The sequence below is a fragment of the Suncus etruscus genome, chromosome 18, assembly GCF_024139225.1.
Source record: "Suncus etruscus isolate mSunEtr1 chromosome 18, mSunEtr1.pri.cur, whole genome shotgun sequence".
In the NCBI taxonomy this organism is placed as follows: domain Eukaryota; kingdom Metazoa; phylum Chordata; class Mammalia; order Eulipotyphla; family Soricidae; genus Suncus; species Suncus etruscus.
The window spans coordinates 63,536,917-63,563,592 of NC_064865.1; the positions used below are offsets into that span (position 1 = coordinate 63,536,917).

The 26,676-nt window shown below is 51.7% G+C and overlaps 1 protein-coding gene across 1 annotated transcript in view; it reads left to right on the plus strand.

The window, feature by feature from the left end:
- Nucleotides 1–26,676, plus strand: part of F13A1 (coagulation factor XIII A chain) — a 59,864-nt gene that overhangs the window by 9,101 nt on the left and 24,087 nt on the right. Inside the window, 4 exon segments of the mRNA XM_049764959.1 lie at nucleotides 5,274–5,392; nucleotides 7,340–7,447; nucleotides 21,398–21,572; nucleotides 24,239–24,377. Of these exon segments, the coding sequence (XP_049620916.1) occupies nucleotides 5,274–5,392; nucleotides 7,340–7,447; nucleotides 21,398–21,572; nucleotides 24,239–24,377 (541 nt within the window).

Consider the following 26,676-nt stretch of genomic DNA (forward strand, 5'->3'; position numbering starts at 1 on the left):
CATACCTTGAATTTGAAGTAACTCAGAATCCTTCATCATGTGGACAAGCATTTCCTAACCTCTTCCAAGCCTGGTCTCTTCCCACCTGTTTCCCCCCATAGCATGACCCCAGATTTCATGCCACAGATTTTCACCTGCCCCTTGGACCATCCGGTGCAGAACCTTTCCCTGATCTGCTTGGCATGCCTGGGGCAATGTAGTGAGTCTCTCCCCCTGCAGGCCCCGTGAGGAGTGAGGGGGAGCTAATGAGCTTGACTGCAGATACTCAATCACTTCGCAGTTGAGAGGGCGCTCCCTCTGTGGGGCAGGCAGGTGAGAGAAAGGGCAGGTAGGGTCTGCCTGGGGCCCATCGATCTAGAGAGACAGGCTGGCCAGCCGCTGCCTCTGCTCTGAGTATCAGCTGGACCAGGTTTGCTGCCTCACAGCCCGTGAGGACACCTGACATCCTTTCACAAATGGAAGTTTTGCTCAGCTGAATGGCAGTGTTACCTCAGCACCAGTCAGGGGCTGTTCGCATTCCTTACCTGCACGTGGCCTCTGGTGGGATCATAAAAGCTGTGCGTCATCGTACAACCTTCCCAGGATCTGCAGTCACTGTGAGGTAGGGATATCAGAATGTTTCATGTAACTCTGCAGGCCTCGGTTCTGGATTCTAGCCCGTGTTCTAGACTTTTCAGGTTCTGGGTCGTGTTCTAGGTTCTGGTCAGTTTCTGGATTTTTAGATCATGGCTATCTAGGTTTTGGATAATGCTCCAAATAATTGAATTCTGGGCTTTGGTCAGTTTCTGGATTTTAAAATTCTGGCTCCAGATTGTTCTTGGCACTTTCACGCTGGTTCCTGAGTCTTGGCCCTGAGTCCTTGAGCTTCTCCTGGCCTCCTCATACTCTCATGGGCTCATTGCTCCCTGATCTTGCCCAGACCTGCAATAACGCATTTCTTCAAGGAGTTCAAGTGCCTTTTTGGGGATTGGGGTTCAAAGGCTACCCAAGAACTCTTCTCACTGCTACACTGAATGATTTTATGTTCCCCACCACCAGAGGGAGGGGATAAAAACTAGAAAACACGATCTTAGGAGGGAAAATGTGCATAATTGATTATATGTCCCATTTCCTGTCCTCTAAACCCCACCTCTGAGTGGGCTGCAGGGCTCGAGTCGGTGGTAAAGTGTCCTGGTTAACTGTTAACTTCTAACTGCTGAACTCTGGCAACCAGGAGATTCTCATGGCCAGGGGAGGGCTCAGGGCTGACTTCCTGCTCATAGGTGAGGGAGCGGTTTGGTCCCTGTATGACCCTCGTCTGCTGTGTGACCCCAACATTATATGACAGAAAAGGCACGAAAATTAGTCAGTTAACAGATTTAATTTTTCCTCTTTGGGCTCTCTGCTCAGAAGCCATTCCCAGCTTTGTCTCTTAGGGACCAAACCTAAGATTTGGTCTGCAAAGGCTAACCCAGCCCTGGGACATCTCCCAGGCCCCACAAATGGTCTGAAACGAGTCTTCCTAACGCTCTCGGGCCCACAGGAGCTGGCACTTAGCCACCTACGTGGAGGTCACCAAGTCCCCTTCTGTGTGTAGTTTTGATTATGTGTTCAGCAGCGGTCAGCATGCTGTCCCCACACAGGAGACCACCGTGTCCCCCATGAAAAAAGAGCAGCAGGAATCCAGGGAGCAGCTGAAACAGCCACTCTGGGCTCGAGGGTGACTTCCACGTGCATCTTTTTCCTGAGAAAACTTGGTTTGGGGTGAGGCAGCCCCAAGACGACTGTCTGCTTCCCCTGAAGCTCAGTGATGGGACTCGGGGTGCAGAAGTGCTCCAGGGATTTCACAGGGCAAGGGGCACAGAGCACCTGTGTGTCCACACAGTGGCCTTGAGGACAAAACTCAGTTCAATGCCAGCTGCTCCACCACTATGGCAGATGACACAGGAGTGACCAGGGTAGTCCTCCTCAGTGTGGAGGACAGTGGAGGATCTGGGCGTATTCTGCACCATACAAAATTGTCCCAGGAAACTGACTCCTAGCTGAAGGTGTTAGGAGGGTGTTAGATTAAAACACAGACGCCTCATTGATGAGGACAGACAGAAAACTGACGGACAGAAGAATGGGCAGGAGGGAGGGAGGGAGGCTGTGCCAAGCCTCGGAGCTCGCCCCGCCAGGCTCCTGCCTTCCTCATTGCTGCTGAAGTGGCTTCTAGATTTAAAACACCATCACATCAAGCCTGACACGAGCTGACCCTACCGTGTCTGTCGACAGTTTAAGGATCATCTTACGAAACACCCACATTGACACACACTCCAGGCAGCATTTCCGACACCCCTTCAGCTGATCTCGAGAGGCTGGAAAATAAAACGCTGCATAGCGGGAGGAGAATTGAGTGCGTTTATGTATTAAGTGCGTGTGATTTTCCCCTAACCCTTTTCTGTCTCTTGAGTCAGAAAGACAGGAAGAAAGGGAGGGTATGGAGGTGAGCGTGCAACAAAAGCAAGTATGTATAGATCCTTCCAGAACAGGAAAGGACCTTTTGCAACAGGCTGGCCACCACATACGTGTGTCCAGATCCTTCCAGGTCAGGAAAGGACCTTCCAGAACAGGGAAGAACCCTCTAGAACAGACTGACCACCATGCATGTGTGCACAGACCCATCATCACAGAGAATCCATCTAGACTCAAAGGAAAGTACGTTGGTGGCTCCCTCAGTGGGGTCTCAAGCTCAACTTCCTATATCCCAGATGCTCTGGGCCCCTTCCCTGCCATGTGCCCCGCAACCACTCGGGGTCTCTGAGGTGCTCACACATGAGATCGGGGTGTCTGAGAGAGACATTTGCTCACCAGGGCTGGGGACCCAGCAGCAGAGCCTGTGGGTCATCCTGGCTCGTGGGAGCACACTAGGGTCACGCTCATGGTCACCAGCCACCTCGGTGTCTTCCACGGGTAGTGCTGACGCCTTGCAATGTTACCTCTCCTCAGCTCCTCTCTGGAGCCTGACAGTGAAATTCAAGGGACAGATGTCCTCATCCTTGCTCTGCCCCATGCTACTGACTCCTCTTGGGTCCGTGTCAAGGTGGGATTCTGGGTTCGACAGGATGCCCCCTTAGAAATGGAAATCCACACAGCTGCTTAGCCTTGGGCATGCAGCATACCCAAAAGTTTCATCTGTGAAAATATTGTTTCAATCCATCTTCATTCCTCTGCAGGTAATATCTTTTAACTTGACCTTAAAAAGCTTTTTTCTTTTCCCTTTGTGACTTCCACTGTCACAACAGCTAAAACAATATTATCAAAGAATAGAACCCAAAATAATCTCCAGTTCGGGGCAGGGGGTGCCCCACAGTGGGTCCAGGATGGCCACCGGTGCTGGCAAACCCACTGGTGCCCTTTGCTCTTTGGATGAAAGCGCCCTTTGGTGGCTGCCCTAAATTGCAGGCTCTGGGTTCGTCCCTTCTTCATGTGTTACTCCTGGTCTGTGGCCCTTAGGAATTAAATGGTCTATCCTTTTAGGTTAGGGGCATTGCCAAGAGACACCTGGTTACACCACAGCTTCCTGCCCAGAAAGACGAGTTTCTGGGACCCCCGTCAGCCTATAGCTCCGGGTCCTTCTGGAGAGATGAAATGGTGTCGGAGAATGAATTTCTGGTGCCAACCATGTACCAATTCTCCAAATAATTAGCCTGCTTGAAAGGACCAGAGCTTCCATTAGCCCTGGTGTGCAGATCTGCTTATATAACATTCTGGGAAATGCAAGAAAATAGACAATATTCATGGCATGCTGGTGAGGGTGAGGTAGGGGATATGACTCAGGAATAAGGACTGCAAAGGGTGGCTGGAGAGAGGCAGGGGTGGGGAGAGAAAGATAGCACAGTGGTTGGTACAGGCTTTGCTGTGACCAACCCAGGTTCAATCCCTAGTATTCCTGGGCCTCACACACTGCTGAGATTGATTTCTGAGGAGCACAGAGCTGGGTGTGACCCCACAAAACTTGGGCATCTGTTGTAGCTGAAAGTTCTTCTCTGTGGATGTTTACCCTATGTTGTTGGGCTTCCATAGAAACTCGAACATGGGCTGGAGACATAGCATGGAGGTTGAGCGTTTGCCTTACATCCAGCAGGATGATGGTTCGAATCCTGGCATCCCATATGATCCCCCGTGCTGCCAGGGGTGTGATTTCTGAGTACAGAGCCAGGAGTAACCCCTGAGCACTGCCGGGTATGACCCAAAACAAAAACAAAAACAAAAAAAGAAAGAAACTCGAACATGAGTGCGTGCATGCGTGGTGTGTGTGTGTGTGTGTGTGTGTGTGTGTGTGTGTGTGTGTGTGTGTGTGGTTTCTGGAGACAGAAGACTAGGAGGAGAAGGAGACAAAAGGAAGAAGGAGGAAGGTCTGGAGACCCTAGTGGCCAACAGCATTGAGAGAGGGGACAGCAGAGTTTTGGTGCAGGGCTGGGGGCAGATCTGGGCAAGGCTCTTGCCTAGCACCATAGAGTTCTCTCAGCACTGCTATGTTGGCCCTGAGCCCCCACAACCCACAGCTTGTGATGCTCTAATCCTAGGCCCCACTGCCCTGTGGAGCTTTTAACACTAAGATCCGGCCTCACCTGGGTTCATTTCCGTCAAGCTCCAGGCTGTGTAGACAAGGGTCTCTCCACCTTCCACCAGTAGCAAAGGTCGAGCTTGCTCCTTGCTCCCACTCCAAAGAGTCCGGCATCTCCCACACCTCATGGAGACTTGCTGGTTCCCGTGGGCAGCTGAAGCTTAGAGGAGGGCAGTGTCCTTCTGTTGCTCAGGTGTGGTGGGCCAGCCTGAAGCTGAACAGGAAGCAAAGGGCCACGTGGCCACTGGGAGCCAGGACTGAGCAGGTTCCCATGGGATGGTGATGAGGGTTGTGACTACCCCGGGCTCAGAAATGGCCTGTCCTGGGGTGACTCATAGTCCTGACCCAGGAACATGTCCATGACTTCGGGCCGATGTCTGGGGTTCAGAGACACACACAGTAGCCTCAGCAGGGTGAAAGCCACCCACAAAGCCATCCAGCTGGAGACAACGTGGTCTGGTGGGCAGATTCAGCCATGACAGCTGCCGCAGGAATATGAGACAAGTCAAGTCATGGCACTGAAGTGTCCTGCACCACAGCTGTCATTTGCTGGCTCACAGGGTCCAAGCTCCCTACAGGGCCAGAAGACCAGCCCTCTAGCTACATTTCTGATCCATAGCTAAGGGGACAGACGCAGGGGTGCAGGACCTAACCAGCCCGTGGCGGTCTCTGTGCCTGTCCGCAGAGGATGCCGTGTTCATGGACGATGAAAGGGAGAGAGAAGAGTACGTCCTCAACGACATCGGGGTCATCTTTTACGGTGATGCCACGGAAGTCAAGAGCAGAAGCTGGAGCTTCGGGCAGGTGAGCCGCCACGCTGACCTGGGCACGGTTCCCAGTGTCTGGGTACGTGTCTGTCTCGTGACGGGGACAGACAAAGGCTACTCCTGTGTACTCCTATGTACCCCTGTCCCAAAGCTCAGCCCGAAGGTATGTGTCTCTAGATAGGTAGAGTCCCATCTCAGGTGCTACCGAGCTGGTGTCCGGGTCTGTGTGTATAAGAAAGGGACTATATGTGTAACAATGTTTGCGTGCAGATTGCCTGTGTAGTTAGAATATGAGTATATATGTGTGCAGCTGTGGTGTAATTGTGAGTGGATCTGGGGCTGCATTTACGTGCTGTGTGGAGGGTAGTATGGGCGTGTGTCTGTGCGTGGACAAAGTGTATGAATATGTGTGACTGTGTGGATGGAATATGTGTATGTATGCGACTGTGTGTAGATGTAACCATGTGAATAGAGTGTATATGCCTGACTCTGTGGGTGTGTGCAGCTATAATCAGGCAAATGGAGTATATACATATATATGTGACTGTATGTGTAGATGTGACTGTGTGGATGGAGTGTGTGCATATCTGTGACTATGTGGGTGTGTGTAGCTATAACTGTGTGGTTGAAATGTATATATGTGTGACCATGTGTGTAGCTGAAACTGTGTAAATGGAGTGTGTGTATATGTGTGACTGTGTATAGATGTGGCTGTGTGGATGGAATGTGTGGACATGTGTGATTTGTGTGAACACGTGGACATGTGGATGCATGCACACAAGTCTGTGTAGCCTTTTGGAATCCTGGGAGTGGCCTCCCATCTCCCAGGCTCCCTGGTGCTCTTGTGCCCCTGTGGGCTCTGATGGGGTCTCTCCTGAGTCCTGGGCTCTGGCCTTTCTAGTGCCCCCAGCCCTATACCTTGGGCACTGCTGTGGGAACTGGGCCCAAGGCCCACCTTACCCCTGGCTGGGCTCCTCAGCATCCCCTTCCCTCAGAGCCAAACAACCTTTGGCAAGTGCCCTCTAGGGTCCCTGGATGGTCCTTTCCACAAATGTCATGGGGGAGAATGTGGTCAGTGAGGGGTCATCCTCCGAATATTCTGCTTCTTGACCTGGCACCCAAGTGCCCCCTGTATGCTGGCTCTGTTCCAGGGTGCCCCCCTTCCCGATCCCCAGCCCTGTTAGGCCTCAGGGCTGGGTGCACAAGGAGACCTTCCCTGGGCCCTCTTCTCCTTGACAGACCCTTCAATGGTGAATTCTGACCCCAAGAGACGTAGCCAGGACCTTGGCTGTGTTCCTGCAGCCTGGTTCCTCAGGGCTTCACTGGCCCTGGGCTCCGGCCTCTCTCACGTCACAGGCAGAGGCCAGGGAAAATGTCTGTGCCCTGAGCATGCAGGGAAACTGAGCCAGGAGGGCAGATCAGGAGGAATCTCTGCTCCTGCCGGTCTCTGACACCAGGCAGCCGACTGCCCAGTTTTGGGCCCGGAACAGCTGGTCAAACCCAGGAACCAGAGAATTGCCCTGTCCTGGTCCTGGGTGACTCCAATCCCCAGGGCCAGTGTGGTCCTGCTGTGACTGGGCCAGCTCTGCCAGCCTTGGTCATCTTCCTGGCTGGACCCCAACTGCCCAGGCCCAAGAGGCCACTGCAGAGGAGCTGGATGCTGCCTTGGCAGGACCCACGGGGGCACAGGCATCTCTGGAGCCCAGGCCCAAATGAGCCCTAGTGCCGACTGACCCCTCGTGCCTGACTCTGTGTGTCCGATTGATCCCTAGGTGCCCGACACATGTGCCTGAACCTATGCACATGACTGACCCCTGTGTGCTTGACCCCATGTGCCCAGCCCTGTGTGCCTGACTGATCTTCACGTGCCGGACCCTGTCTACCCCACCCAGCTAGCCTGCAGTCCCTCCTGGTCCTGTGGGGTGGGCATTGGCCATGCCTCCGCCCTCAGACTTGCATCTTCCCCCCCCCCCCCCGCCCACAGTTTGAGGACGGCATTCTGGACACCTGCCTGTACCTGATGGACCGGGCCCAGATGGACCTATCAGGCCGGGGGAACCCCATCAAGGTCAGCCGCGTGGGCTCCGCCATGGTGAGTGCCAGTGTCTCCTCTCATCTCATCTCTTCGCAGTGACCATGCAACCCCTGGGTGCCCCCCTAAGGGCCCTTGGGCTGCTCTGTTCCCAAGGAAGGGTCTAGAGCTGGGGTCTCAAACTCAATTTACATGGGGGCCGCAGGAGGCAAAATCAGGGTGATCCTTGAGTGCAAAGTCAGTAGTAAGTCTTGAACATTGACCCAAACAACTAAAACAAAACAAAACAAAAAAGATTCCTTTAGGGCAGGGCCACAAAATGTTGTACGGAGAGCCACAAATGGCTCGCAGGCCTCGAGTTTGAGACCCCTGGTCTAGAGTCCACCCTTCATCCTGAGACTGTCTCAATGCTGGAACTCCATACCCACCCACCCCCAGGAACACAGGTCACGCTGTAGCTCTGCAGGGCCCAGGAAATCCCTGGAAGACACAGGTGACCGTCACACCCTGGGAGGCACACATGGGGCTCTGGGGCCAGGCAGACCCCAGGAGGAGAGAGATAGGCTGGGACATGCCACAGATGCGTCCGTCAGAATCTCTTCCCAGGCTGGAGAGGCCCAGGGTGGCGGCATTCCTGAGACCAGCCCTGGATGGCTGGGCCAGGAGGCAGCCCAGAGCGAGAGGCTGAGTGTTCTGGGAGAGGCCTTGGCTCTGTGGGTGGATAAGAACCCCTCCCCAGTCACCGAGGCCATCGCCACCTGGTTTGACAGTGAACATGCAGCACACACACACCTGCATGCATGTACACACACGTATAGCATCACACATGTTCCTAAACACCACACCCATTACACACATGCTCTTATACACACCCATGGCACACACTCTCACACACACCCATTGTACATAGGCATACACACATGCTCTCACATATTCGTATAGCACACACATGCAGACACACACTCGTATGCACATTTACATGTATGTTATGTGCACCCACTGCACACATGTGTGCAGCGCAGAGGCTTTCACACATGCCCGTGACACATATATTCACACATGTCCACAGCACTCACATAATCGCACACATGTTCTCAACACATGCACAATATATCCACCGGTCACACATGCACACATATTCTTACACACACACACATTCTTACACATACTCACAGCACACCAATGTTCTTATACACACCCTCGTCAGACACACACATACCCACATGGACACATAGGCTCTCTTACACACCTGCAGCACACACATACACCACAGCGCACACACATGTTCTCACTCATGCCCACAGCACACACACATGCTCTCACACACATGTACAACACACCCACAGATCACACACATATGCACGCACACCCACACTCTCACACATGCCCACAGCTCATGCACAGCCAGCAGGGCCGGGACAGTGAACTCACACGAGTCTCCCTGGACTGATGCAGCTCTTGCTGTCCATCCTCTGAGAGGAGATAGATGCTCCTTCAGATGAAGGCTGAACCCCTGCAATTCTTTTGGTTTTGGTTTTGGGGCCATACCTGGTGATGCTTTGGGGTCACTCTGGGCTCTGCGCTCAGGAATCACTCCCGGGATTGAACCTGGGCTGGCAGCGTGCAAGGCAAACACCCTCCTGCTATGCTAATTGTTCTTGTCCCTGAACCCCCACATTCTTATGCTACCAATTTTGGGGACTCCATGTGGCGCGCAGGGGTCCCAGGGCCACTAGCTTGACGCAGGCCTCGAGGCAAGAAACTTCCAGAGCCTTCTCACAAGGCTCCAGTCATTCTCAATGTGTGTTAGTTTTCTGGGGGAAAAAATTCTCTCTCTACTAAAAAAAAATTCATATTTGCATTTGATTCAAGATGGATAAAAATCCATGTTGTGATCGCAAATATCTTCGACAGAGAATTAATTCCATGCCATAGTTTCTGGTCAGTGTGGTGTGAAAATGGCTGTTTAAGTTGTGTCACTAAGGAACATCTGTGTGTCTGTGTGAACTGAGCGGAGTTGCTGACAAACGAGCATCTTGCCTTCCCCGACATCTGGGGTCTCCCCGTCCAGCTGCTCTGGAGGCCAGCGGGGTATGCTGCATGTAATGACCGAGATTTCACTGTGTCCTCTCGGGAAGTCCCAGGGCGGCTGCGGTGAGGACAAGGCCTTGCAAGCAGCACGTGGGGAGAAACCAAGGTCCCTCACAGCGCCCTGAAAGGGCCCCTCAGCAGCTCCTGCTCGCTCACATCACACTCTGTGTGCATTTTCGCTGCCGAGCACCAGCCAGTGCTCCAGGGAAGCCGGCTGGGAGCAGAGGCACTTTTGTCTGGCACCCGGCCACCGGCAGCTGCGAAGTCTTGAATTAAGCCCATAATCCCAATGCAAATTGCCTGCAAATCGCATTAATCATGAAGCGCCGATGAAGTTCTCGTTTTGAGAATCTATAACCCAGTGACAACATTTCCAAGGAGACAGTCCGTGGGGGGGACCTGGGCCGGTTTGGTGGCCCTGTGTGTCCGCCCCCAGTTCCCGACAGGCTTGGCACCCGTGGGCAGCCTTGGCCCACACTCGCTCACCTTTAATCCTCCGAAGAGCTCCGTGAATCTGTCCAAAACCCAGTTCAGAAGATTCCAGAAACGAAAATAGGAGGCCTCGGGAAAAGAATCAATTAGGAAAGGATACATCTTTGTTTAAGAGAAAACAACAATCAACCGCTTTCTAGTCCTTTCTGGCAGCTCTCTTGGTAGCAAATCCTGGAATCTGTCATGAAATCACTGAGAGAATTCAAACAAAGACTAAATGTGTGGGGACCCTCAAAAGGCTCCATAGAAACTCACCTTCAAAGACGGGATGAATTTAGAGCCTTCAGGAGATCATCGAGCCTGTGCCCCCCAGTGGGCCTGTGGCTCTGTTGAGCGGCCCTGAACACAGATGCGGAAGCCGGTTGAGGGGAGCCTCTAAGGTGCCCCCACTGGTCACTGAGCTGAACAGAGACAGTTCTGGGTCGGGGTGAGTCCTGCAGGACTCCTGGCCACAGGCCCAATGACCCAATTGATTGAGCCACTCTGAAGCTCAGTCCACGAGGGGTGTGGAGACACTTGCATGCAGGGTCCACCCGGTCTGTGCCCACTTCCTCAGGACTCTGCTTGGTCCCCAATGTCCACCCTCCTGTCCATCATCCACATCTGGGCCTGTCTGGGAGCAGCCCCCTGGTCTCCCTCAGGACTCGGGGCAGCATCTCACCTGCCTGCCATGACCCTTGGAGGTTTTATAACTAGGAGGGCACCTGGCATCAAGTGGACATTTTCCTCCCTCACCCAGCTCTCTGCAGTGGGCATTGCCACACAGCCATGCCCTGCGGGCCCCAAGTGCCCTCAGAAACCCTTGGCACTCTCCTAGGCATGCCTGGGTGCCTGGACTGTCTTCACAGGAAGACGTGCACAGGGCTGTGCACAGAGCCATAAATGGAACCCTGGAGCTGAGGTCATTCAAGGTCGTGCAGTGTTAGTGACCACCCGGCAAGGAGGCAAAGAGGTGTTCCCCTGCCTCTCTCAGAACCCCATGAAATCAGCAGAATGGAGCATCCCCCAAGGAATGGCAGCTCCCAGAAAAATAAGCTGAAGTAATGAATGACAAGAAAAATCAGTGAAGAGAGGTGAACAGAGTTCAGTGTCCTGGGGGACCTACCAGAGAGCACAGAGCAAGGAGGACCAAAGGAGGCAGTACTGGTGGTGGTGGGAAGTGAACACTGGACGAAGGTAGGAGGAGGTGAGCACGGGATGGTGGTGGTGGTGTTGCAGCAGGTTGTCCCAACTCTGGTGTCTGTGCACAGTGTAGTGTGTCACATTCACTCACCAACCCCCGTAGACCTTGTGAGAGTTTGTCCTTAACATCTTTGTTCACGGAACAGCTCCTGCAGGTCTTTATCTACAGCTGCGGCAACAGGAACTTCTGGTGGTAATGCTGGCAATAGTAGTGGTGGTGGAGGTGAAGGTGACATGCTGATAATAGTGATGGGAAAGGTGACAGTAGTGATGGGTGATAACAGTGAGGTGGTGACAGTATTGATGGTGGAGGTGAGAGTGGTGAATGTGGTGATCACGGTGCCGATAAGAGGAATGGTGATAATGGTTTGTTCTGCCCGGGAGTAGGAGTAGGAGTAGGAGTGGTACTAAGCTCTCCATATTAACTCATTCTGCCAACAGGACTCGATTGAGAATTTTCCTAATTCTCAATTCAGAAACAAACATGACTCAGAGCTTCTGTATGACGGATCAGACAGGCTGGTGAGAAAAGGCCTGAGGCCAGTGTGCACAGCTGTGCCAATGTAGCAGGGCTACGTGATCTCCCAGCTTTGCTCAGGGGGTCCCAGGACCAGTAATGGCCTGACCAGTGGGGACAGCTGAAGACTAGCTAGCTGGGCTAGTATAGTGACCAGCACTATTATTAAAACACACCTTATGGACTGCCTCGTGTCAGACCCAAACACCAGGGACCGAAGCAAGCAGAAAAGTATGAGAGGCAGGGAAAGGATGCATCTTTCTGGAGCCTCATGATGCAGCTGTAACCTTTTAGGTGAAATTATTGAAAGTTTGGGAAGAAAAGAGGAGACTAAGGATCCGAGAAAGGCAGATATTTGAACATCCCCGCCTTTACTCTGCTGCCAGCTAGAATGTTCTACTTTCCCTTGAGACGGAGACATTTTATTTTTAACCCTGGTCTTGTACTTCCATCGAACCAGGATAACATCGTTAATCCCCATTAATACCCTGTTCTGCCTCTGCCTTTTGGGAACAAACTCGAGATTGAACATTTTTTTAAACCAATCAATGGTCAATGTACACTTTAGTCTTATTTAAAAAAAAATCACAAACCCCAGCTAGTAAATCAGGTGGACCAAGTGGAGGCAGGTCCTGACTCTCCCAGCCCAGACAAGACAAATGACGCTGCTGCCACAGACTAGGGGACATGGCGGCATTGGCTTCTGACCCTGAAATTGCTATGAGCACAGAGACAGAGAACACTGAAAGCATGCCCCAACTCCCGCCCCATCTTCCCGTGCATTCAATGTGTTTTTCCTTCTGTTCCTATGACCATGACACAGTCCAGTCACTGTCCCCAGCAATTGGAGATATTGTCCAGTCAGGGGAATTGAGGCATGTTACCCTTCCTGACAGGAAACTTTTGGGAGCCACAGGTGACAGGCATTTCCACTGGGAGTAACTGAAGGGACAGGCAGGAGCTGGGCCTCCCGGGCACCTGTCACACCACACAGCTCCTGTCACTCCCTGTTCCCTGCCCACTTTGCTCTGCAGACTGAAGGAGTAAGGCCATGAGCAAATACAGGAGAAACCAGTGGTAAAGTCGCCCCTGCCCTTTCATTGTGTCCCTGCACTCCGAGATCAGCACAAGCCTTTCAGCGACTCGGGCTCCCACTAAGCTGGGTCCAGCTTCAAGGTCATGGGCAGAACCGGGCACAGAGCTTGGCTGCCCGGCCCCATCATGTGGCCTCCTGGGAGCCTTCCTGTGTGTCCTCTGCCTGCCCTTCCTGAGCTGAGAGGACAGGCCGCCTGTCACAGGCCCTGTCTGCCTCCATCCCTTTCCCCAGGAGACTGGAGGGGATGGGGAAGTGCTTGCAGGCCACATCCCTCCAGTGCGGGAGGCTTCGTGTAATGAAGTTTCCATTTGTGAGCAAACAGCTTGGATTCGCAATTATTAAGGTTGCTTTTCCCGTGCCTGCTAGCCCATATTTCTGGAGGAAAACAGACATTTATTACCAGCCCTCTCCCGAATGTGATCATCACAGTCCGTCTGAATGCCTGCTTTTCTGAATTGCTTCCTGGAATGAGGTGGTGGAGCTGCATCTAGTTGGTAATCACATCGCGCTATTTCTGAGGCACGGAGCCACTTTACAGCACTCCGGGCTGTGTGTATCTCTGGGGTACACTCCCAGGGTAGGGGGGCAGATGCTGACATAGTGCTCCTGGGGAGGGCTGAATAGCCTCAGCTCTGGGATTCTTGTTGCCTATCTTTCCCCCTCACTCCTCCCTCAACTTCTCTCCTATTTCACTCTCCCTATCCCTTTTCATATCCATCCATCCACCTACACACCACCTCTCACCCATCTACCCACCATCCATTATCCATCCAACCATCTATCCATCATCCACCCATCACCCATCCATTCATACATCCACTCATCCACCATCCAGCCACCATCTATCCATCATTCATCACCCTTCTATCATTCATCTACCCATCACCCACTCATTCATACATCCACTTATCCACCATCCACCCATCACCTATCATCTATCCACTTATCCGCCATCCATCCATCATGCACCCATCATTCACCTATCATCTATTGATCATCCACCCATTATTCATCTATCCACAAACACTCCACCTCTTACACATCCACACATCCACCCTCACCCATCCATCATCCATCCATCTGTCTATCTTATTACCCATCTACCCATCCACCCGTGCATCCACTCATCCATTCACCCATCCATCCCATCAGCCATTCACCCATCATAATTCTTCCATTCATTCCATTTATCCAAACATGTTCAGAGCCACAAAACTCACCTGGATGTGGCCAGAGAGAAGAGGAGTGTGTGTGTGTGTGTGTGTGTGTGTGTGTGTGTGTGTGTGTGTGTGTGAGAACATTGTAGGAACTTTTTGGAGATGGGAAGCCCTAGGACTTTATGGTGTGTACAATGAGTCTACGTGGACAGAGGTGTTATAACTCAAGTTTATATTTCAACCAGTAACCAGTTGAAAATGGGAGTTTAAAAATATGTCTGGTACTTCATTTCCTACATCCCTGCCCCATGCAGCATGGCACAGCAGTAAAGAAATCACTTGAAGAATTAAAAATCCCAGTATCTTTCTCACCCTTGCTTCACATTTGGTTCTCTCTGTTGTGGTTAGTGTTAGTTTAGGTCAAATGAGAATCCCAAACAGGACATAAGGTGTCCAACCCAACATGAATTGTGTCAAGGATGAATACCAAAAGACACATGCATGACACTCTTCATTATAACAGAACTTTGTAGGGTAGAAACACACACATTTATAATACATATATCGTAAGTTTCACCATATAAGTCAGGATTAGTTGTGGGATCTTTTCACCAAAGTAAAATTTATATGTCATGAAATGCTTCCAGACTAAATGCTGTTGGCTTTACAACAGGCTTGGATTGGAGCAACGACCAACTAAAATGTGGGCATCACCTACCTGCTATGGATCCAGAATATTCCCTCCTATTCCTTCTTGCCCCCTACTCCCCACACCCACCCAATAACTGTTGACCTGATTTCTTATAATTTTCCCCTTTACCTCTACAAACATTACACACGTGAACTTATCAGGGATGCCTTGTCTTGCCCACTTGGTTGTTGACACATTCGTGTTCTTCTTTGCATTGGCACATCATCTAATTCTAGACCATGATTTGTGTGTCCTATTGAGGAACCGTGGGGGTGACTGCATGTCTGTGTGTGGATCTGTGAGCAGAGAAGTGTTCACCTTCTCGCTCATTCACTGGGCTCACATTCCTGGCCCCGGGGCAAGAGTGGTAGCTGAAGTGGGGCCACTGGACCGTGGGTGTGTTTATGAGTCATTTACGAGAACCAGCCAGTGTTCCCAGGTGTCCAGGCTGTTTTGCCTTCCTGGAAGCCATAGAGGAAAGTTCCAGGGTTTTTCGGTTCATTTGCTCTTGGTGTTGTCAACCTCCAGGGTGCTGACCCTCTGCATAGGTGTGGGGCAATGGCTCCTTGGGGTGCAGTGTTCATTTCTCTGACGACCGGCGTATCAGCATTTCCCGGGACCGTTGGCCATTCTTTCTTGGTGTCCTATTTTCCTGAGCGTTTTCACTTTGCTTTTTTGGATTGTGTCTTTGTCATTGATTTGTAGTTGTTCCATACACAGTTCAAAGATATGTCCTTGGTCAAAGATGTAGGTGGATATTTCCCCCAGATGAAAGCTCCCAATATTTTTCTTTTCCTCCTTCCCTCCCTCCCTTCATCCCTTCCTCCCTCCCTCCCTTCCTTCTTCCCTTCTTCCCTTCCTTCCTTCTTTCCTCCCTCCCCCCCTTCCCTCCCTCCCTTCCTTCCTCCCTTCTTCCCTTTCTTCTCCCTTCCTTCCTCCTTTCCTTCCTTCTTCCTTTCTTCTGTCCTTTTTCCTTGCTTCTCTTCTTCCTTTCTCCTTCCCTTCTTCTCTCCCTCCCTCCTTCCCTTCCTTCTTTCCTCCCTCCTTCCCTTCCTTCTTTCCCTCCTCTTCTCTTCCTCCTTTCTTCCTTTTCTCTTTCTTCTTTATTTTTCTTTCTTTCTTTTTCTTTCTTTCTTTCTTTCTTTCTTTCTTTCTTTTTCTTTTTTTCTTTCTTTCTTTCTTTCTTTCTTTCTTTCTTTTTCTTTCTTTCTTTCTTTCTTTCTTTCTTTCTTTCTTTCTTTCTCTTTTTTCATCTTCTTTCTTTCAATTCTTTTTTCTTCCTTCCTTTCTTCTTTCTATTCTTTCTTCTTTCTTTCTCCCTCATTTTCTTCATTTCTTTCTTCTCCCTTCCTTCTTTTCTTCTTTCCTTTCTTCCTTCCTTTCTCTCTCTCTTTCTTTCTTCCTCTGTTCTTGGGTCACACCTGGCAACGCTCAGGGTTTGCTCCTGGCTCTGTGCTCAGAGATCACTCCTAGCGGGTTTGTAAAATCATAGAGGGTGCCAAGGATTGAACTGGGGTCAGCTGCATGCAAGACAAGTGCCTTTCACACTGCACTGTCTCTCCAGTCCTGCCATTATATTTTCTTATTGCTGATTTAAAAATAAAAAGTTGTTTTGTTTTGTTTTTTGGTTTTGGGGCCATACCCGGCGGTGCTCAGAGGTTACTCCTGGCTATCTGCTCAGAAATAGCTCCTGGCAGGCATGGGGGACCATATGGGACACCGGGATTTGAACCAACCACCTTAGATCCTGGATCGGCTGCTTGCAAGGCAAACACCGCTGTGCTATCTCTCCAGGCCTCAAAAATCAAAAGTTTTTAAAACTTACGTAAAATGTTAAACTTTTACAAGTTTCTCACTTCCCTGGAAATCGATTATTTCTAAGGTGATGGGAGATGTGCTCCTATTTCTGAAGTTTGATAATGTTTAATTTCATGCCCACTCTGTGGTCATTGTAGAGTTGTCACTGACAGAGGTGATGCCCGCTGTATTCAGCTAATCCTGTTCCCATATGGAAAAGCTGCTGAAGAGACTCACTGGTGGGCTCCCCGAAGTGGGCTTCGGTGGGCTGAGAACTTCTTCCAACACACAAGTGCCCCAGTGTCTATGCAGTGATCAGATGACATGAGTCTGGCCCTACTTTGGGACTGTCTGCCCTGGGGGTCTTGTCTCTTCCTAAAGACTGTCCTCATTCCTTTGCTGAGAGTTCTAGAAAATCTCTGAACCAGGCCACCCCTCGATTTCTCTTCTTTCTATCAATATGTTTTATGTATTCTGGATCTTTTCCATGCCCAAATATGTTTTAGAAACACCTTATTGGTTTCCACCTAGGGGCAGCACTGTCTTGTGGGGACAGGATGCTCTGGTGATAAAGAGTAAGAAGGATCATGACCTGCCATGGGGGCTGACAGAGCAGGTCTTTCCAAAGAACCTGCCCTCCTCTGGGCTCTCCGGATCCACAGAACAGCCCAGCTTCATCCTGGCTTTTTAGAAGGTTCCATCTCATGGAGAGGTCATGAGAGTCAGCAGCTCAAGACAACACAGCCAAGAGGCTCTGGGCCAGAAGCATCAGGACACCCCAGCATGCAGCATGAGATTGCCATCAAGACCCCAGCACGGTCTTGAACTACCAGCAGGCCCAGAAAGAAGCAATGTGGGCCGAGCTTTGTGGGTGGAAGGGCCTGTCCGAGAGAATCGAGGCAAGAGGTCGCTTGGACTTAACCGGCCGCTGTAGAAACTCCTTTTCTGCAGGGCTTCCTGTTCCTGCCCATGAGAGTATGAAGGCCCAGCTTGGATCAGGATGAGTTCAACAAGGACACGGGAGGACACTGTCCCTTTCCACACCAGCTCATTTGCTCTTTCAGTACGATGCTTCCAAGCAAAGATCAGGGGACATCAGCACCACCCAGAAAAAGAAGTTCTGCTGTATCCGAAGAGGGGACTAGATCCCCACCGCTCACCAGGTCTCTTTCTAGAGTTCTGAGCTCTGGGGCACAGTCTAGCTCCGTGAGCTGCACCACATTGCAGGGCTGGAGGCTGGTGAGTCAGGGCCCCTGGTGTCTCCTCCTAGGAATGATCCCTCCCGTTCTCTTTCTGAGGGTGGCTCCCCAAATTTATTCTCAAAGTGTCTGGAGAAACAAAAGCAGCAGGATTAGGTCTGAAACTGCCCACAGAGGTCCAGAGACCACCACTTTATGGGGCCATCGCTTCTAACTGTCAAGCCAAACAGATTGTAAAGGTTGCTAAGAGAGAAAAATCACTCCCTCGCAGCCAAGAGCCAGGGACATTCCTTTCCATATGTAAAAAGGTGCAGAAAAGTGGTCTTTCCCAACTGCACAGGGCTGTGTGAAGAGGAGCTGGTGGCATGAAGACCATGTGCCTTGGGGTTCAGTCCCACCTTCAGGACCATGCTACCTGAGTTTTCCATATCAAGCCAGAGTTTACTGAAGCGCCTGTGACAAAATATGGTGACTTCCTACTGCTGTCCTGTCTCTAGGGACACAATTCTGCTCCCATAAATCTGTGCTGTGACTGGAGGGCCAGTTCTGCCTTTTTGGGGACTGTCCACACTCCCAGGATCTGTCCACCCTCCAGGGCAGCCTAAGTACCATCTCCTCCTGGCTGGCATTTCCTGTCTGACCCACAAGTATCTCTTCCCTGTTAGCCTTTCTCCTTGTAGTGGTGGTGGTGAGCCGGCATCTCACTCACACAGCAAGTCCCCTAGGCCCATGCTGGGCACACCTGGCTGATTCTGGGGACCCTGCCCAGGGCTTCATCTTTGTGAGCTTCCCACAGAGTCCCCCAAGTGTCAGATTCTTACTCTGATGGCCAACGAGCCCAACCCCACACCTCTGCCAATCTGTAATTTAGCAAAGCAATAATAAATCAGTGAAAGGGAAAGAATTAATGTTTGATCAGAGGCAGTTCCTGTTGGCATCGGATCAGCCGGTGTGCAGGTGGGTCCTTTCCAGGTGGAGCCTTGACTTCGCCCGTTAGACACCTTCTCCACGGCAGCTCGAACATCTCCGCTGAGTCCTATTTTAGGGACCTAATTATCCTGATGTTGTATTGTCCTTCCTCTCGCCTCTAACATTAGCTGCTCTCTTGTCTTTCTTATGATGACTTTCCTTATCACAAGCTCTTCTTCTACATCATTAACTTTATTTTTAGTGACATACATTCCTTCCATGCACGTGTCGGTTCCCCATGGCCGGGCTGATGTAGTCGAGTCTGTGCGTGTTCCTGAGGTCCAGAAAATTCTAAGAGATCCCTGGATATTCCTTATCTACCTTCATCCTGTTTCCTTCCAGGGAAGACCTTTGCATGGTCTCGTTGCTCTGACATGCTCACATGGGTACTCAACTTTGCACATATACGTACCTTTGCATATGCATGCTTTTGCACATGCACAAGTGTACATGCCTTTGCATGCATGTTTGTGCACACTTTTCACATGCACACAGGTATATACCTTTGCACATGTACACAACTTTGGGGGCATGTGTATGACCTTGTACACATATGCATGACCATGTATAGTCCTTTGAATATGCACTTTCACACATGCACAGACTTTTCACCCATTTACATGTTTTGCATGCATGTACCCATACCTTTGGACATGCTCGGACATGCCTTTTCATGCACACATGCATATCTTTTCACATATATGCATATGTGCGTGCCTTCACTTGCCTTTGCATGCACTGTGCATAAAACTTTGTACATGCATACAACATACATACATGGCTTTGCATGCTCATGTACACACACCTAGCACTCTACCTGGGTTCTTTCTGCTCTGACACAGATGACAGACATCTCTGCTCTGCCTGCAGTTCGGGGTTGCTGTGTCTCCTGCCTGCCAGGCTGACCAGAGGATGTGGCTGCTGAGGGAGTTGGTGATGGCCCCTGGCTCCTTTATGGTTCCTTTATGGTTCAACAGATGCCTCCTGGCCCATAGTCCCTCCTCCTGGGGCCATTCCCGGCTCAGCCTCACTCCTCTCTGGTGCTGACCCCCCCCAGGGTGCAACCTTGCTCACACATTTCCCTAGGGTGGAGCTGTAAGAGTTCATCCAGTCTGTCTCCTGGACTGTGATGCCCACATGGAAAACTGCCTGTGAGGCTCATAGAAACCCACGCAGAGGCCTGGGCACCACCCCATGGCCACCCAGCTCCCTCATGACACAGACTTTTCCTGGCCCAGTTCTAGCACTTTCTTCTATCACTATGGCCCTGAGCAGCTTCTAGTGGCCTGGCGGGACTTGAGCCTCGTGTTCTCATTTGCTGGTTGTGTGGCCCATGACTTCAGAGCTCCCTGTTGAAGCCTGGAAGCATCGGGTCATTTGAGCTCAGACCAGCCTTTGGAATGTCCCCAAACACAGGCCATGCAAAAGATGCCCACGTTAACTCCTTCCATCCATCACCGAGGGCAAAACATCTGTCTCTGTATCTGCAGTTATACAAGAAATCGAAGTTCTAATTGAGAAATATGAGCTCGTTGACCAGACACTAATAGACATAATGCAGGTTCTCCAGCACTAGGAAAGCCAGCGAGCAGTGGGATGGTGAGAGGGTGCGTTCCTGTCCCGTGCTCAGCCCCTTTGCGATGGGACTCGGGGACTCAACTGATTGCTAAGATCTGCCTCTCGTGAATGGGTCTCTGTGCAAGCCAGTCAACAGAACCACAATTGAGGAGCCTTTACCTGAGACTCTGGGGGACGTATAAGATGTCTTATTGATAAGGAGAGATTCTTACTGGGAAGGGGAGATTCGGTTTTATGTTGAATCTCACAGCTTTGTATGTGGAGGCCCAGGTTGGCCCCCACACACCCGTGATTCTGGGCCTCGCCATTCTGTGTGTGAGCTGGATGGGGCCCTTCCCACACCTGTGAGATTCCCTAGTGAATGGGACGGGTTCCCTCAGACCTGGCAGCTTCACTGGCCTGAGGCAAACCCCCATCAGAGCTCAGCTTCTGTCAAGTGCTCGCAGGGGTTTGTGCCTGTCCCTGAGCTCTGGCTGCAGGTCCCACAAATTCACGCCCTCTTCCACTTCCGCATGTCCCCAAATCTCCAATGCATAGACCTGGGCTGAGAGTCGCCTCGTAGTCAGCTCCAGGGGCTCCTGTGGTTGCCCCAGAGACACCAAGATCTGGGATAAGCATCGCTGCCCAAAGGACCCTGTATAGGGAAAACTGACCCCTACTATCTTAACTGGGGCCAGATGGGCAGGAGCTACATGGAGAGGGAAAGTGCCCCAGAACCCCAAACTGCAGAGGGAGAGAGAAGACAGTTTCAAACTATTATTTTCTCTGACCAGGAATGCATTGCTGCACCGCTGACTGTCTCCTTTCCAGTCACAGCCACTGTTGTCACAGTCCCTGCTGTCAGTGTCACTCTCACTGTCCCTGCGTCACCCTCACTGCTGTCATCACTGTCAGTGTCTCTGAGTCATTGTCAGCATTGCTGCTGTCATCACTATTGATATCTTTATCAATGTGACTGTCCTGTACTAGTCTCACTGTCTTACATGACAACTCTTTGCCTCAGTTTACCAGAGACTCAAAAAAGGTCATTTTTGTGCATTCTCACTCTTACCTGGCCCTCCTTGGACACGGGGCTACCATTACAAAGCCTGTTACTGTGAGCACCTTGACCCATCATGAGGGAAATCTTTGTCCTTCCAGGTGGGCTTCTCTCTCTTAGGCTCTGGCCCCTCAGGCCAGGAAGTGCTGGCATAGGTCTGTGGGCCTAACTGACCCCCCCGTCTGCCCTGGTTTCCCCTCAGATCAATGCCAAGGACGACGAGGGAGTGCTGGTGGGGTCGTGGGACAATGTGTATGCCTACGGGGTGCCGCCGTCAGCCTGGACAGGCAGCGTGGACATCCTGCTGGAGTACCGCAGCTCCCAGAGCCCCGTGCGCTACGGCCAGTGCTGGGTGTTTGCCGGCGTCTTCAACACCTGTGAGTACTTGGGCAACACTGTGCCTGCCAGAGCAAGTCTCCCTTCCAGACGCTCTCTCTAATCGCGCGGCACAATCAATGGTGGCCATTCCCGGCTACAGCCAAGACATAATTAAATGAGCCTGAGCCAGACAGGCTCTGAGTTTCCCTTGGAATGCGGAATTCTAGAAAGAGTGATGGCCCTTTTCCTGTGCCATCCATCATTCCACACCCAGAAGGCCGAGAACTGGGGCCGGAGAGCAGCTTTCTCCGCAGCCCCTCACACTTCCAGAGGTAGGCCAGCACTTTCCAACCTGGCAAGGAAGAGAACAGGCCCGCTGGCTGGGCGGGAATGGCATACATGGGTCGGTTTGTGTGCTGTGTGGGGATGGGCTGTGAATCTTCCCTAACCCCTTCCTGGCGTTGGAGGGATCAAGGTAGCCCTTTTCTTCACACTGTGGCCCTTGGTGAACAAATCAGGCCCAGCCTCGGGAGTCCTGGAGTTTGTTCTCGCCAGCCTACCATCTGCAGGTGTCCCCAGGTGTGGACAGACACCTCGGCCGACTCCCTGAGTCCCACATTAGTGTCGAGCTCTTGTCCTCACAGTGACTCTTGGCTTCTGCACACACAGCCCTGAGCAAATGCAGCGCCAGAGCGAGGTGCTCTCCTTGCTTCCTCTCCTGAGCTCGTTCTCTGTCAGGGACTTTGGTTCTGCATTCAGCAGCCCACCTGGGTGGGTAGATGTCCAGGGATGTTACAAGTGCCACTCCAAGTCCTAATGGCATGCCGAGGTACGTGACAGCCTGGCAGGGTCCCTACGCGTCATGTATTCTGTTGGGGCCTGATGGCCTCCTGACAGCATCAGAGAAAGCTCCTCTGTGGGTGCAGAGGCCCGACTTGGGTTCTGAAGCAGAGTAGGCCTGGACACCCCCAGGAGATCTTGACCCTCGTGGCTCATCCTGTCCCTGAATGCCAAGGCTGTGTGGATTTCGCCCAGAAAACAGGGCTGTCTCTCCCAACCTGATTGATTCCATGCAGCCCCACTCCAGCCCTGCAGAGGCCGGACTCCCTCAGCCCCGTCAGCCCCCCTCAGGCTCCTAAACTTCCCTCATACCTCTCAGCTCCACTAAGCTTCCCCAGTCCCTTCAATCTCTTCAGCCCCCTTAGTTTTCTTCCAGCCCCCTCAACCATCCTCAGTCCCCCCTCGGACTCCCTCCAACTCTCTCAGCCCCTCAACCATTCCCAACCCCTTAAGTCCCCTCAGCCCCTTCAGCCCCCCCCCCAGTCTCCCTCAGTCTCCTGCCTCAGTTTCCCCTAGTCTCTCACAGTCCCCTCAGCCCCCTCAAACCCTCTCAGCCTCCTCATCCCCCTCAGTCTCCCTGTCTCCCTGAGTCGCCCTCAATACCCTCAGCCCCCTCAACCATCCCTCAGTCTCCTCAGCCCCCTCAGTCTTCTTCAAACGCCTTTAGTATCCCTCAGCCCCTTCAGTCTCCCTCAGTTTCCCTCAGTCTCCTTCAGTCCCTTTAGCTCCCCTCAGTTTCCCTTAGTCTCCATCAATCTTCCTTAGTTTCCTCAGCCTGCCCTCAATCTCCCTCAGTCTCCCTCAGTCACCCTCAGCCCCTTCAGCCCCCCTCATTCTCCCTCAGTCTCCCTCAGCCCCTCAATCTCCCTTAGCCCCCACAATCTCCCTCAGTCCCTCAGCCCCTCTTTTCTCCTTCAGTTCCTTCAGCCCCTCAACCCCCTCAGCCTCCTCAGCCTCCACAGGCTTCTCTGTCCCCACAGCCCTCACACCTCTGCCCCTTCATCCCCCTCAACTCCCCCAGCCTCCTTAGCAACTTCATCCCACTCCTGCTCCTCTCTTGCCTGAAAGCACCTGCTCTCCTGATGGGAGCCAGAACATGCAGGAGCACAAGGTGGGCTGAGGCAAGAGAGAGAGGAGGGACCCCTGCATGTTCACGCCAATCCCTGGGAGGGAGGAGAGAGCCCAGGTCTGTCCACACCAGCCTGGAAGGCAGGAGAGGCTCCAGGCATGGCTGGCTTCAGCGTCGAGCCCAGACAGGAGTCCCCACCAGGTTTCCTGGCTGCATCGGGAAGCGTGGGTGGGAGCCAGTGTGGCCTGTCACCGTGGGCTGGTCCCACGAAGTCGCTGAACAAGGACAGCGAGCGCCCAACAGCTCAGGCTGGAGCATCAAGGTCGTCTGACAGGCGGAGAGTTTTTGGTTAAAAATGCTAAACTATTCTGAGAGGGGAAAAAGCAAGTCAAGTCATTAATCTTGAAGTTGTCAACTGAATTATTTCCGATGAATCCTGATGCGCGGTGCAGTGGGAGCTGGGGCGGCTCTGGGATCAGCTTGATCGATCAGAATAAGAGCGAGAGGTGCTTCCGGCCTGCCTGTGTCCTTGTCCCCTGCACCATGCTTCATGGATCAACCAATGTGTGTGTGTGTATGTGTGTGTGTGAGAGGGAGAGACAGATAGACAGAGACAGAGAAAGACAGAGTGTGTGTGTGTGTTGCTCATTATGTGTGCATATATGTGTGTAAAGGTTGCTCACCATATCTCTGAGTGTGAGGGTTACTCACCATACAGAGGCGTGTGTGTGTGTGTGTGTGTGTGTGTGTGTGTGTGTGTATGAATTCTGCTCCAGCGTGTGCTTATCTGTGACCTGCTCACATGTCTGTCTGCAGTCTTGCGCTGCCTGGGCATCCCAGCTAGAGTCATCACCAACTACTTCTCAGCCCATGACAACAATGCCAACCTGCAGATGGACATCTTCCTAGAGGAGGACGGCTCGGTCAGCAACAAGCTCACCAAGGATTCTGTGTGGTAAGTGTGCTTTGGGGGGATGTTGGCCTCCAGCGAGAGCCGGAAGCAGCCCCTGTGGCCATGCTCGGCTCTGTGGCTGCCTAACAGCAGTTTGGGTGGGTAAGAAACAAAGAGCTTGTCTCAGGTGCTGGCCCTGCTCACTGAGCACTGTGGGGGCCTGACCGGGACCTAGGAGGGTCTGTGTCCAGGGGGTCTCCTTGACACCTCCTGTCCTGGGTTCATATCTGTCCCTGTAGAACCGAGGGGCCAGGAGCCAAGAGGTGATCACCAGATCACCAGGGCTGAGGGGACACTAGGCCAAGCTGCTGACCCCTGCCTGCTGTCTCCTTTGCACTTTGGGGGGTGGGTGGGCCTTTGTTGGGTGCCAGTGGATGTACTGAGAAAAGTAGGTAGAGGCCAGAGTGGGGTGGGGATTCCCAGGAAGCCTGCAGGTGCCAATCAAGGCCTCCTAGAGAATGACCCTCTGTGGGGTTAGGGCTCACGTGGACACAGGGGTCCTAGCGGGAGTGTAGGGCATGTAATTGCCCACTGCCCAGAGTCAGGGAGCAATTTATTCAGGGCATGGCCTTAACGGGGGCCCTATAGAATTGTGGGGGTACTCATGTCTAGAAGGTTCTGGAAGAAATGGAAGGCTGACTGGAGAGATAGTACAGCAGGTAGAGCACTTGTCTTGCATGTGGTCGGCCTGAGTTTTATCTCTGGAATCACATATGGTTCTGTGAACCTGCCAGGAGTGATCACAGAGCCAGGAGTGAGCCCTGAGCACAGAGTCAGGAATAATTTCTAAGTACAGAACCAGGAGTGATTCCTGAGTGAAGTGTTAAGGAAGGAAGGAAGGAAGGAAGGAAGGAAGGAAGGAAGGAAGGAAGGAAGGAAGGAAGGAAGGAAGGAAGGAAGGAAAGAAAGACAGAGAGAAAGAAAGAGAGGGAGGGAGGGAGAGAGGGAGAGAAAGAAAGAAAGAAAAAGAGGGAGGGAGGGAGAGAGTGAAAGAAAAAAGAAAGAGAGGGAGGGAGAGAGGGAAAGAAAGAAAAAGAGGGAGGGAGGGAAAGAAAGAAAGAAGAAAGAGAAAGAGAAAGAAAGAAAGAAAGAGAAAGAAAGAAAGAATGGAAGAAGGAAGGAAGGAAGGAAGAAAAGAAAGAAAGAAAGAAAGAAAGAAAGAAAGAAAGAAAGAAAGAAAGAAAGAAAGAAGAAAGAAAGAAAGAAAGAAAGAAGAAAGAAGAAAGAAAGAAAAAGAAAGAAAGAAAAAGAAAGAAAGAAAGAAAGAAAGAAAGAAAGAAAGAAAGAAAGAAAGAAAGAAAGGAAGGAAGGAGGGAAGGAGGGGGAGGGAGGGAGGGAGGAAGGAAGGAAGGAAGAAGAAAAGAAGAAGGGAGTGAGGGAGTCAGAGGGAAGCTAAAAGGGAAGGAAGGAACAAAGGAATGAATGAATAATGAAGGAGGAAGGAGGAGGCTCCACAGGGCGCTGAGTGAAGTGTGAAGACAGGAGACGTGGGTAGGACGCACAGATGCACCCACATCCCTCGTCGTCTCTTTCCTCCAGGATGAAATGGTTTGATTCAAACTGGCTTTTTTTTTTTTTTTGTTCTATTTAATTTTTAAAAATAGTGGTGAACGGGAAAGTTTGTATTTTTCCGTTTTAGCTCAAGGTTGTGACAATCTAAGAATCTGTCACGATCCAAGTGGAAAGAAATCACAGTTTTATTCTGTTTGTCTTCAGAACAACATGGGGAAAACACACAGAGTCAAGTCGAACTATTCTTGTACCTTTTTCCCTCCCTCTGTGGTGCAAGACAACCTGGTGACTGACTCAGTCATCTGGGAGACATGGGCTAGACACCGTGTTCTCCTGTGTGTGTGCTTGTGTGTTCTCATTTGTGTGCATATGTGTACATGTGTGTGTTTCCTGCATGCTGTTGTATTGTGCTGTCTCCTGTATGTGTATGGTTTCCTCTGTGTATGTGTGTGTGTGTGCATGTATGTGGTCTCTTCTGTGTGCATGTAGAGGGTGGGCTCTGCTGCCGTTTCAACTCCACAGGGTCTCCCCTCCACAGACTTAACCGTACTTTCCCCCAGGCCCATCTGCGTGACAGGCATTTATCTGCGGAGGCCAGGCTGGACCTTCACAGGCATTGCTCCAAAAAGCCCCCACCAGCAGAGCTCAGACACCCCCAAGGGTCTGGCCAGTGCTGCCTTTTTCTGGAAAGAAAAACAACGGCCTCCAATACCCTGGGGACAGAGTGTCGATCCTTGTTCCAGTTTTGCACTCTGGAGCCAAGGGCCTGTGAGGCATCACTGTCGGCTGA